This window comes from Balaenoptera musculus, chromosome 2 (assembly GCF_009873245.2).
Source record: "Balaenoptera musculus isolate JJ_BM4_2016_0621 chromosome 2, mBalMus1.pri.v3, whole genome shotgun sequence".
NCBI classification, from domain to species: domain Eukaryota; kingdom Metazoa; phylum Chordata; class Mammalia; order Artiodactyla; family Balaenopteridae; genus Balaenoptera; species Balaenoptera musculus.
The window spans coordinates 58,464,149-58,477,183 of NC_045786.1; the positions used below are offsets into that span (position 1 = coordinate 58,464,149).

The 13,035-nt window shown below is 37.4% G+C and overlaps 1 protein-coding gene across 3 annotated transcripts in view; it reads right to left on the minus strand.

Moving 5' to 3' along the window:
• The window catches only part of SCAPER (S-phase cyclin A associated protein in the ER), a 475,492-nt gene that overhangs the window by 358,740 nt on the left and 103,717 nt on the right, over positions 1-13,035 (minus strand). For all 3 annotated transcript variants that reach the window (XM_036843858.1, XM_036843856.1, XM_036843857.1), the window contains exon 6: positions 157-257. In XM_036843858.1, coding sequence (XP_036699753.1) covers positions 157-257 — 101 coding nt within the window. The remainder of the gene's footprint in view (positions 1-156; positions 258-13,035) is intronic.

Here is a 13,035-nt window from a genome sequence, read left to right on the forward strand (position 1 = left end):
CCCGATAAATACTTGTTACTGAACTTGAGAAAAGCAGCTCCCAACTTTAAGATTTTTACAAGTTTCAAATTAAGCTGAGATCAAGTTCACTGTCAATTTTAATAAATGTTTTTGAATCTGCTGTCTGCTATAAATATAAAGACCAGAATTCATTACCTGCTTTGAGCATCTGTCTTCTCTAGCTTTTCCTGAAGTTGAATCCAGTCAATCAATGCTTTGAAATCTCTTACATAGTTATCCAGCATCATTAACACCTCCTAATTCAAAACAAACAACAAACATTAGATTCCATTCTGAAACTAAAGAGTTTCAAGAAAAAATTTGAGAGTAAAGGACTTAGGAATTAATATTTTTTACACTATATATACTCCTCATTGAGGAAGCAGCAAAACCTACTGATATTTTTTTGAGGGGGGGTTGTTTTATTTTCATTCTCACTCTTTGGTAAGAAATTAGGGGAAGCTGACAGTCTAAAGACCAAGAAATGGTATCGATATTCCTTCTCAAGACTTTCTCAACTGACCATTCTTTTAACCTTTTTTTATTGTTAAATTTAATATACAGAAAAGTGTACAAAACATAAATGTACACATGAAAAGATGCTCAACATCACTAATTATTAGAGAAATGCAAATCAAAACTACCATGAGGTACCACCTCACACCGGTCAGAATGTCCAACATTACAAATTCTACAAACAATAAATGCTGGAGAGGGTGTGGAGAAAAGGGAACCCTCCTGCACTGTTGGTGGGAATGTAAATTGATACAGCCATTATGGAGAACAGTATGGAGGTTCCTTAAAAAACTAAAAATGAGCTACCATATGACCCAGCAATCCCACTCCTAGGCATATATCCAGAAAAAAACATAATTCGAAAGGATGCATGCACCCTGATGTTCACTGCAGCACTATTTACAATAGCCAGGACATGGAAGCAACCTAAATGGCCATCAACAGAGGAATGAATAAAGAAGATGTGGTACATATATACAATGGAATATTACTCAGCCATAAAGAGGAACAAAAAAATGCCATTTGCAGAGACGTGGATGGACCTAGAGATTGTCATACAGAGTGAAGTAAGTCAGAAAGAGAAAAATATTGTATATTAATGCATATATGTGGAATCTAGGAAAATGGTAGAGATGAACTTATTTGCAAAGCAGAAATAGAGTCACAGATGTAAAGAACAAACCTATGGTTACCAAGGGGGGAAGGAGGGGTGGAATGAATTGGGAGATTGGGACTGACATATATACACTACTATGTATAAAACAGATAAATAATGAGAAACTACTGTATAGCACAGGGAACTCTACTCAATGCTCTGTGGTGACCTAAATGGGAAGGAAATATAAAAGAGTGGATATATGTATATGTATGACTGATTCATTTTGCTGTACAGCAAGAAACTAACACAACATTGTAAAGCAACTATACTCCAATAAAAATTTTAAAAAAACAAACATAAATGTACAGATAAATTATTTCAAAGCAAGGACCCATGCAACCACCACCCAGGACAAAAAATTTATTAATATCAGTCTCTAAAAGTTCCCTGACGTCCCTCTCCGAATCACTATTCCATCCCTGTTCCAAAGTAACCACTGCTTTGACTTCTAATAGTTTAATTTTGCCTGATTTTGAAATTCACATCAAGGAACACATAGAGTATGTATCACTTTGTGGCTTCTTTTGTACATTTACCACATTCATTCATATTGCAGAGTGTACCTGCGATTCGTTTACTGACACTGTCCAAGGTCACTACTAAACAGTATTCTAATGTATTAATATTGGGTTAGCCAAAAGGTTCGTTCAGTTTTTTCCATAAGATGGCTCTAGTAGCACTTAGCTGTCTTTAACTTCATTCGAAACAATTTTGTTAGACTGTATGTGACAGCTGTCATATCAGTGTGCATTTAAAAAAACACATCAAAACTGGTGAATTTTTGTGTAGCCATTTCAATACTGAAGATGGAAGAAAAAAAGTAACATTTTCCGCATTTTATGCTTTATTATTTTAAGAAAGGCAAAAACGCAACTGAAACACAAAAAAAGATCTCTGCTGTGTATGGAGAAGTTGGCTGATGAACGTGTCAAAAGTGGTTGCGAAGTTTCGTGCTGGAGATTTCTCACTGGATGATGCTCCACGGTCGGGTAGACCAGTTGAAGTTGATAGCAATCAAATCGAGACATTCATTGAGAACAATCAGTTATACCACGTGGGAGATAGCCAACATACTCAAAATATCCAAATCTAGTGCCAAAAATCATTTGCAGCACCTTGGTTATGTTAATCGCTTTGATGTTTGGGTTCCACATAACTTAAGCAAAAAAAACCTTCTTGAGCATATTTCCACATGCGATTCTCTACTTAAATGTAATGAAAACATTCCGTTTTTAAAACAGATGAAAAGTGGATACTGTACAATAATGTGGAACGGAAGAGATCATGGGACAAGTGAAATGAACCACCACCAACCACACCAAAGGCTGGTCTTCAACCAAAGAAGGTGATGTTGTGTACATGGAGGAATTAGAAGGGAGTCCCCTATTATCCTCCTTCCGGAAAACCAAACAATTAATTCCAACAAGTACTGCTCCCAATTAGACCAACTGAAAGCAGCACTCAACGAAAAGTGTCCAGAATTAGTCAACAGAAAACACGTAATCTTCCATCAGGATAATGCAAGACTGCATGTTTCTTTGATGACCAGGTAAAAACTGTTACAGCTTGTCTGGGAAGTTCTGATTCATCCACCATATTCACCAGGCATTGCAACTTCAGATTTCCATTTATTTTGTCTTTACAAAATTCTCTTAATGGAAAAAATTTCAATTCCCTAGAAGACTGTAAAAGGCACCTGGAACAGCTCTTTGTTCAAAAAGATAAAAATAGTTTTGGGAAGATGGAATTATGAAGTTGCCTGAAAAATGGCAGAAGGTAGTGGAACAAAAGGGTGAATACGTTTTCAATAAAGTTCTTGGTGAAAATGAAAACTGTGTCTTTTATTTTTACTTAAAAACCGAAGATGGGACTTCCCTGGTGGTCCAGTGGTTAAGACATCACCTTCTAATGCAGGGGGTGCAGGTTCACTCCCTGATCAGGGAGCTAAGATCCCACATGCCTTGAAGCCAAAAAACCAAAACATAAAAACAGAAGCAATATTGTAACAAATTCAATATAGACTTTAAAAATGGTCCACATGCAAAAAAATCTTTAAAAAAACCCAAAAACCAAAGGCACTTTTTAGCCAACCCCAAATTTATTGATCCAGTTTATTGGTTGGTATTCACTTTAATATTTATTTATCCAATATTTACCCAATCTAATGTTGATGAAGATTTAAGTGATTTCCAAATTTGGGATATTACAAATTATATGCTGTTATTCATGTACATGTCCTATGCATATGTTTATATATTTCTGTTGAGTGTATGACCAAGAGTGTAATTGCAGAGTCACAGAGTATGTGTTCCACTTTATTTATTTTTTTAAGTTTATTTTATTTATTTTTGGCTGCATCGTGTCTTAGTTGCAGCACGCGGGATCTTCATCGAGGCATGCGGGATTTTTCATTGCAGCACACGGGCTTCTCTCTAGTTGTGGTGTGTGGGTTTCCTCTTCTCTGGTTGTGGCACGCAGGCTCCAGGGCGCATAGGCTCTGTAGCTGTGTCGTGCGGGTTTCAGAGTGCATGGGCTCTGTAGTTTGTGGCACACAGGCTTTCTAGTTGAGGTGTGTGAGCAAAGCAGTTGTGGCACATAGGCTTAGCTGCCCCGCGGCATGTGGGATCTTAGTTCCCTGACCAGGGAATGAACCTGCGTCCCCTGCACTGTAAGGCGGATTCTTTACCACTGGACCACCAGGGAAGTCCCAATGTTCCACTTTAGTATATAATACCAAATTGTTTTCCAAAGTGGTTGCCACTCCCACCAGCAGTCTATGTGAACTCTACCTGCTGCACACCCTCACCTACACTTGGCATTGGCCATTTGGGGTCTTCTTTGTTTTTAACCTGAGCCATTCTGGTTGACGGGGGTGTAATGGTTTCATTTTGGTTTTAGTATGTATTTCTCTGATTACTAATGATTCTCAGCACTTTTTCATATGCTTACTTGGCCATCCTCTTTTTGTGAAGTGCCTATTCAAGACACTTCCCATTTTTCTAGAGTGTCAACTGTCTTTCTCTTTTTGATGTGTAGAAGTTCTTCACATTTTTTGGATATGTGTCTTTTGTTGATTATATGTGCAGCACATATATACTTGCCTTTTCACCCTCCTAATGCAATGGAATTTTTGATCAACAGAAATTCCTAATTTAAGGTAGTCTCATTTATGAGCCTTTCACCTAAAGACTGATGCTATTTGTATCATCTTTAAGCAATCTTTTCCTACCACAAGGTCAGGAAGATATTCTCCAAAATTACCTTTTAAAGCATGGGTCTATTTCTAGAATCTCTCCTCTGTTACACTGGTCTGTTTATCTATTCTTATACCAGTACCAAACTATCGTACATTGCTACAGCTCTGAAGTAAATCTCAAAACTCAGTAAATTCTCCAACTGTATCTTGACTTCAAAGTTGTCTAGGCTAATTCCAGCCTTTTGCATTTCCATATAGATTTTAGAATCAGTGTGTCAATTTCTCAGGAGAAAAAAACTAGAATTTTCATTGCATTTGCATTGATTCTATAGATTACCTGGAGGAAAACCGACATTTTTATAACATTGTTTTTCTAGTCTATGAACAGATCTATAGCTCCATATATTTATCTTACTCAATGTGTCTCAGTAACATATTATACTTTTCTGTGTAGAGGACTTACACATCTTTTGTTAGATTTAACCCTAAGAATAAATGGTAGTTGTTTTAAATTTTTTCTTTTTGAGTTACTGTTGATTTTTGTATTTTGAACTTGTATCCAGCAACTTTAACTCACTCAATACTTCTAATAGCTAACCTTTAGATTCTTCTGGACTTCGTAAATATATATATATATATATATATATATATATATATATATATATACACATACATACATATATATATAATCTGTGAATAATGACATATCTATTTTTCTCCCTAAGCCTTATACCTTTTATGTCTTATTCTTGTATTCCTATGCTGGCTAAAATCTTAAGTACAAGGTTGAATAGAAATAAGGTTAGCAGCCTTTCTGTCTCATTCACAATTGCAGAAGGAAAGCTCTCAACATTTCACCATTAAGTATGATGTTTACTCTAGAATTTTGGAAGATTCCTTATTATCAGTAAGGATGTTCCCTTTTATTCCCAGTTTGCTAGTTTTATCATGAATGGGTGTTGAATTTCATCAAATATTTTTCCTAAATCTACTGAGACAATATGATTTTTCATCTTCATCTAATTTGGTAAATAACATTAATTTCATATTCAAATGTTAAAGGAACACTGCAGGACTGGAAGGAATCTGACTTGATTGTGATGTAGTGTCCAATTTTCAAATAAACAGATTCGATACATCGTTATATGGTTTAGGGCTTGTGCACTAAACTTGTGCACTCCATACTCCAGAGTGGCCTGTATTTTCCTTTCTCATAAGTGCTTTCGTTATCAAAGTTATGCTGGAAAGAATTCTCTATTTTTCTAGGTTCTAGAAGAATTTGCATAATACTGGCATTTCTTCCTCAATTTTAAAAATTGAGATATAATTCACACACCATAAAATTCACCATTTTGAATTATACAATTCAGAGTTGTGCAACATACATGCAAAGAGTTGTGCAACTACCTAATTCCAAAACATTTTCATCACCCTCAAAAGAAACCATTAGCAGTCACTCCCTTTGCTCCCCTCTCTCCAAGCTTGGAAACCACTAATCAACTTTCTGTCTCTATGGATTGGCCTGTTCCGGACATTTCATATAAACAGCATCATATAATATGTGGTCTTTTGAGGCTGGCTTCTTTTACTTAGTACAATGTTTTCAAGGTTTTTCCACCGGCTAGCATGTATCTGTATTTCATTCCTTTTTATAACTAAATAATTGCATGAATAAACACACTTGCTTATTCACTTGTCAGTTCATGGATATTCAGGTTGTTTCCACTTTTTGCCTATTATGAATAATGCTGCTATGTACATTCATGTACAAGTTTTTATGTGAACACATGCTTCAAATTCTCTGGGGTGTATAACTGGAAGTGGATTTACAGGGCCATATAGTAACTCTAAGTTTAACATTTAATATTAACTACCAAACTTTTTTCCACAACAGCTGTACCATTTTACATTGTTATCAGCAATATGAAAGGGTTCTATATTCTTCATATTCTTGCCCAGATTTCCTATTTTCTGACTTCTTGATTCTAGTCAACGTAAAGAGGTTAAAGTGGTATTATTGTTGTTATTAGAAATTCCCTGATGACTAAAAATGTTGAGCATATATTCATGTGCTTATTGGACATTTCTATGTCTTCTTTGGAGAAATGTTTACTCAAATTCTTTTTTTTAAACATATTTGTGGGAATATAATTGCTTTACAATGTGTTAGCTTCTGCTTTATAACAAAGTGAATCAGCTATACATATACATATATCCCCATATCTCCTTCCCTCTTGCATCTCCCTCCCACCCTCACTAATCCACCCCTCTAGGTGGTCACAAAGCACTGAGCTGATCTCCCTGTGCAATGCGGCTGCTTTCCACTAGCTATCTATTTTACATTTGGTAGTATATATAAGTCCATGCCACTCTCTGACTTCGACCCAGCTTACACTTCCCCTTCCCCATGTCCTCAAGTCCATTCTCTACGTCTGAGCCTTTACTCCTGTCCTGCCCCGAGGTTCTTCATAACCATTTTTTTTTAGATTCCATATATATGTGTTAGCATATGGTATTTGTTTTTCTCTTTCTAACTTACTTCACTCTGTATGACAGTCTCTAGGTCCATCCACCTCACTACAAATAACTCAATTTCGTTTCTTTTTATGGTTGAGTAATTTTTCATTGTATATAAGTGCCACATCTTCTTTATCCATTCATCTGTCGATGGACACTTAGGTTGCTTCCAAGTCCTGGCTATTGTAAATAGAGCTGCAATGAACACTGTGGTACATGACTCTTTTTGAATTATGGTTTTCTCAGGGTATATGCCCAGTAGTGGGATTGCTGGGTCGTATGGTAGTTCTATTTTTAGTTTTTTAAGGAACCTCCATACTGTCCTCCATAGTGGCTGTATCAGTTTACATTCCCACCAACAGTGCAAGAGGGTTCCCTTTTCTCCACACCCTCTCCAGCATTTACTGCTTGTAGATTTTTTGATGATGGCCATTCTGACTGGTGTGAGGTGATATCTCATTGTAGTTTACATTTGCATCTCTCTAATGATTAGCGATGTTGAGAATCCTTTCATCTGTTGACAATCTGTATATCTTCTTTGGAGAAATGTCTATTTAGGTCTTCTGGCCATTTTTGGATTGGGTTGTTTGTTTTTTTGATATTGAGCTACATGAGCTGCTTGTAAAATTTGGAGATTAATCCTTTGAGAGTTGCTTCATTTGCAAATATTTTCTCTGATTCTGAGGACTGCCTTTTCATCCTGTTTATGTTTTCCTTTGCTGTGCTAAAGCTTTTAAGTTTCATGAGGTCCCATTTGTTTATTTTTTTTTACTTTCCAATTCTCTAGGAGGTGGGTCAAAAAGGATCTTGCTGTGATTTATGTCATAGAGTGTTCTGCCTATGTTTTCCTCTGAGAGTTTTACACTGTCTGGCCTTACATTTAGGGCTTTAATCAATTTTGAGTTTATTTTTGTGTATGGTGTTAGGGAGTGTTCTAATTTCATTCTTTTACATGTAGCTGTCCAGTTTTCGCAGCAACACTTATTGAAGAGGCTGTCTTTTCTCTATTGTATATTCTTGCCTCCTTTATCAAAAATAAAGTGACCATATGTGCGTGGGTTTATCTCTGGGCTTTCTAGCCTGTTCTATTGATCTATATTTCTGTTTTTATGCCAGTACCATACTATCTTGACTACTATAGCTTTGTAGTATAGTCTGAAGTCAGGGAGCCTGATTCCTCCAGCTCCGTTTTTCTTTCTCAAGATTACTTTGGCTATTCGGGGTCTTTTGTGTTTCCATACAAATTGGTAAAGTTTTTGTTCTAGTTCTGTGAAAAATGCCATTGGTAGTTTGATAGGGATTGCATTAAATCTGTAGATTGCTTTGCGCAGCAGTCATTTTCACAGTGTTGATTCTTCCAATCCAAGAACATGCTGTATCTCTCCATCTGTTGGTATCGTCTTTAACTTCTTTCATCAGTGTCTTATAGTTTTCTGCATAAAGGTCTTTTGTCTCCTTAGGTAGGTTTATTCCTAGGTACTTTATTCGTTTTGTTGCAATGGTACATGAGAGTGTTTCCTTAATTTCTCTTTCAGATTTTTCATCATTAGTGTATAGGAATGCAAGAGATTTCTGGTCATTAATTTTGTATCCTGCTACTTTACCAAATTCATTGATAAGCTCTAACAGTTTTCTGGTAGAGTCTTTAGGATTCTCTATGTATAGTATCATGCCACCTGCAAAGAGTGACAGCTTTACTTCTTTTCCTATTTGGATTCTGTTTATTTCTTTTTCTTCTCTGATTGCTGTGGCTAACACTTCCAAAACTATGTTGAATAATCTTGGTGAGAGTGGGCAACCTGTCTTGTTCCTGATCTTAGTGGAAATCATTTCAGTTTTTCACCATTGAGAACGATGTTGGCTGTGGGTATGTCATATATGGCCTTTATTATGTTGAGGTAAGTTCCTTCTATGCCCACTCTCTGGAGGATTTTTCTCATAAATTGGTGTTGAATTTTGTCGAAAGCTTTTTCTGCATGATTTGAGTTTATCATATGGTTTTTTTCTTCACTTTGTTAATATGGTGTATCACATTGATTGATTTGTGTATACTGAAGAATCTTTGCATTCCTGGGATAAACCCCACTTCATCATGGTGTATGATCCTTTTAATGTGCTGTTGCATTCTGTTTGCTAGTATTTTGTTGAGGATTTTTGAATCTATGTTCATCAGTGATATTGGCCTGTAGTTTTCTTTCTTTGTGACATCTTTGCCTGGTTTTGGTATCAGGATGATGGTGGTCTCATAGAATGAGTTTGGGAGTGTTCCTCCTTCTGCTATATTTTGGAAGAGTTTGAGAAGGAGAGGTGTTAGCTCTTCTCTAAATGCTTGATAGAATCCGCCCGTGAAGCCATCTGGTCCTGGGCTTTTGTTTGTTGGAAGATTTTAAATCACAATCTCAATTTCAGTGCTTGTGACTGGTCTCTTTATATTTTCTATTTCTTCCTGGTTCAGTCTCGGAAGTTTGTGCTTTTCTAAGAATTTGTCCATTTCTTCCAGGTTGTCCATTTTATTGGCATACAGTTGCCTGTAGTAATCTCTCATGATCCTTTGTATTTCTGCAGTGTCAGTTGTTACTTCTCCTTTTTCATTTCTAATTCTATTGATGTGAGTCTTCTCCTTTTTTTTCTTGATGAGTCTGGCTAATGGTTTATCAATTTTGTTTATCTTCTCAAAGAACCAGCTTTTAGTTTTACTGATCTTTGCTACTGTTTCCTTCATTTCTTTTTCATTTATTTCTGATCTGATCTTTATGATTCTTTCCTTCTGCTAACTTTTGGGTGTTTTTGTTCTTCTTTCTCTAACTGCTTTAGGTGTAAGGTTAGGTTGTTTATTTGAGATGTTTCTTGAGGTAGGATTGATGTGCTATAAACTTCCCTCTTACAACTGCTTTTGCTGCATCCCATAGCTTTTGGGTCGTCGTGTTTTCATTGTCATTTGTTTCTAGGTATTTTTTGATTTCCTCTTTGATTTCTTCAGTGATCTCTTGCTTATTAAGTAGTGGATTGTTTAGCCTCCATGTGTTTGTATTTTTTTACAGAATTTTTCCTGTAATTGATTTCTAGTCTCATAGCGTTGTGGTTGGAAAAGATACTTGATATGATTTCTAATTTCTTAAATTTACCAAAGCTTGATTTGTGACCCAAGATATGATCTATCCTGGAGAATGTTCCATGAGCACTTGAGAAGAAAGTGTACTCTGTTGTTTTTGGATGGAATGTCCTATAAATATCAATTAAGTCCATCTTGTTTAATATATCATTTAAAGCTGTGTTTCCATATTTATTTTCATTTTGGATGATCTATCCATTGGTGAAAGTGGGGTGTTAAAGTCCCCTACTATGATTGTGTTACTGTCAATTTCCTTTTTTATGGCTGTTAGCATTTGCCTTATGTATTGAGGCGCTCCTTAGTTGTGTGCATATTTACAATTGTTATAGCTTCTTCTTGGATTGATCCCTTGATCATTATGTAGTGTCCGTCTTCATCTCTTGTAATAATCTTTGGAGTCTATTTTGTCTGATATGAGATTTGCTGCTCCAGCTTTCTTTTGATTTCCATTTGCATGGAATATCTTTTTCCATCCCCTCACTTTCAGTCTGTATGTGTCCCTAGGTCTGAAGTGGGTCTCTTGTAGACAGCATATATATGGGTTTTGTTTTTGTATCCATTCAGCCAGTCTGTGTCTTTTGGTGGGAACATTTAATCCATTTACATTTAAGGTAATTATAGATATGTATGTTCCTATTACCATTTTCTTAATTGTTTTGGGATTGTTATTGTAGGTGTTTTCCTTCTCTTGTGTTTCCTGCCTAGAGAAGTTCCTTTAGCATTTGTTGTAAAGCTGGTTAGGTGGTGCTGAATTCTCTTAACTTTTGCTTGTCTGTAAAGGTTTTAGTTTCTCCATCAAATCTGAATGAGATCCTTGCTGCGTAGAGTAATCTTGGTTGTAGGTTTTTCCCTTTCATCACTTTAAATATGTCCTGCCACTCCCTTCCAGCTTGCAGAGTTTCTGCTGAAAGATCAACTGTTAACCTTATGGGAATTCCCTTGTACGTTATTTGTTGTTTTTCCCTTGCTGCTTTTAATATTTTTCTGTGTTTTAAATTTTTGATAGCTTGATTAATATGTGTCTTGGCCTGTTTCTCCTTGGATTTATCCTCTATGGGACTCTCTGTGCTTCCAGGACTTGATTAACTATTTCCTTTCCCATATTAGGGAAGTTTTCAACTATAATCTCCTCAAATATTTTCTCAGTCCCTTTCTTTTTCTCTTCTTCTTCTGGGACCCCTATAATTCGAATGTTGGTGCATTTAACGTTGTCCCAGAGGTCTCTGAGACTGTCCTCAGTTCTTTTCATTCTTTTTTCTTTATTCTGCTCTGCGGTAGTTATTTCCACTATTTTATCTTCCAGGTCACTTATCCGTTCTTCTGCCTCAGTTATTCGGCTATTGATTCCTTCTAGAGAATTTTTAATTTCATTTATTGTGTTGTTCATCATTGTTTGTTTGCTCTTTAGTTCTTCTAGGTCCTTATGAAACGTTTCTTGTATTTTCTCCATTCTATTTCCAAGATTTTGGATCATCTTTACTATCATTACTCTGAATTCTTTTTCAAGTAGACTGCCTATTTCCTCTTCATTTGTTTGGTCTGGTGGGTTTTTACCTTGCTCCTTCTTCTGCTGTGTGTTTCTCTGTCTTGTCATTTTGCATAACTTACTGTGTTTGGGGTCTCCTTTTTGCAGGCTGCAAGTTTGTAGTTCTGGTTGTTTTTGGTGTCTGCCCCCAGTGGGTAAGGTTGGTTCAGTGGGTTGTGCAGGCTTCCTGGTGGAGGGGACTAGTGCCTGTGTTCTGGTGGATGAGGCTGGATCTTGTCTTTATGGTGGGGAAGACCACGTCTGGTGGTGTGTTTTGTGGTGTCTGTGACCTTATTATTTTAGGCAGCCTCTCTGCTAATGGATAGGGTTGTTTTCCTGTCCTGCTAGTCGTTTGGCATAGGGTGTCCAGCACTGTAGCTTGCTGGTCATTGACTGGAGATGGGTCTTAGCGTTGAGATGGAGATCTCTGGGAGAGCTTTCACCATTTGATATTACATGGAGCCAGGAAGTCTCTGGTGGACCAATATCCTGAACTTGGCTCTCCCACCTCAGAGGCACAGGCCTGACACCTGGCTGGAGCACCAAGACCCTGTCAGCCACACAGCTCAGAAGAAAAGGGAGAGCAAAAGAAAGAAAGAAAAAAAAATAGAATAAAATAGTTATTAAAATAAAAAAAATAAATAATTATTAAAAATTTAAAAGTAATAAAAAGAGAAAAAAAAAACAGGTAGAAGAGAGCAACCAAACTGGAAAACAAATCCACCAATAATAACAAGTGCTAAAAACTATACCTAAAAAAAACAACAAAAAAACGGACAGACAGAACCCTAGGACAAATGGTAAAAGCAAAGCTATACAGACAAAATCACACAAAGAAGCATACACATACACATTCAGAAAAAGAGAAAAAGGAAAATACATATATATATTGTTGCTCCCAAAGTCCACTGCCTCAATTTTGGGATGATTCGTTGTCTATTCAGGCATTACACAGATGCAGGGTACATCAAGTTGATTATGGAGATTTAATCTGCTGCTCCTGAGGCTGCTGGGAGAGATTTCCCTTTCTCTTCTTTGTTCGCACAGCTCCTGGGGTTCAGCTTTGGATTTGGCCCCGCCTCTGCGTGTAGGTTGCCTGAGGGCGTCTGTTCTTCGCTCAGACAGGACGGGGTTAAAGTAGCAGCTGATTAGGGGGCTCTGGTTCACCCAGGCCGGGGGGAGGGAGGGTTATGGAATGCAGGGCGAGCCTGCGGCAGCAGAACCCAATGTAAAGTTGCACCAGCCTGAGGCGCGCCATGTGTTCTCCTGTGGAAGCTATCCCTGGATCATGAGACCCTGGCAGTGGCGGGCTGCACAGGCTCCCAGGAGGGGAGGTGTGGATAGTGACCTGTGCTTGCACACAGGCTTCTTGGTGGCTGCAGCAGCAGCCTTAGCATTTCATGCCCACCTCTGGTGTCTGCGCTGATAGCCGCAGCTTGCGCCCGTCTCTGGAGCTCATTTAGGCGGTGCTCTGAATCCCCTCTCCTCGCGCACCCTGAAACAATGGTCTC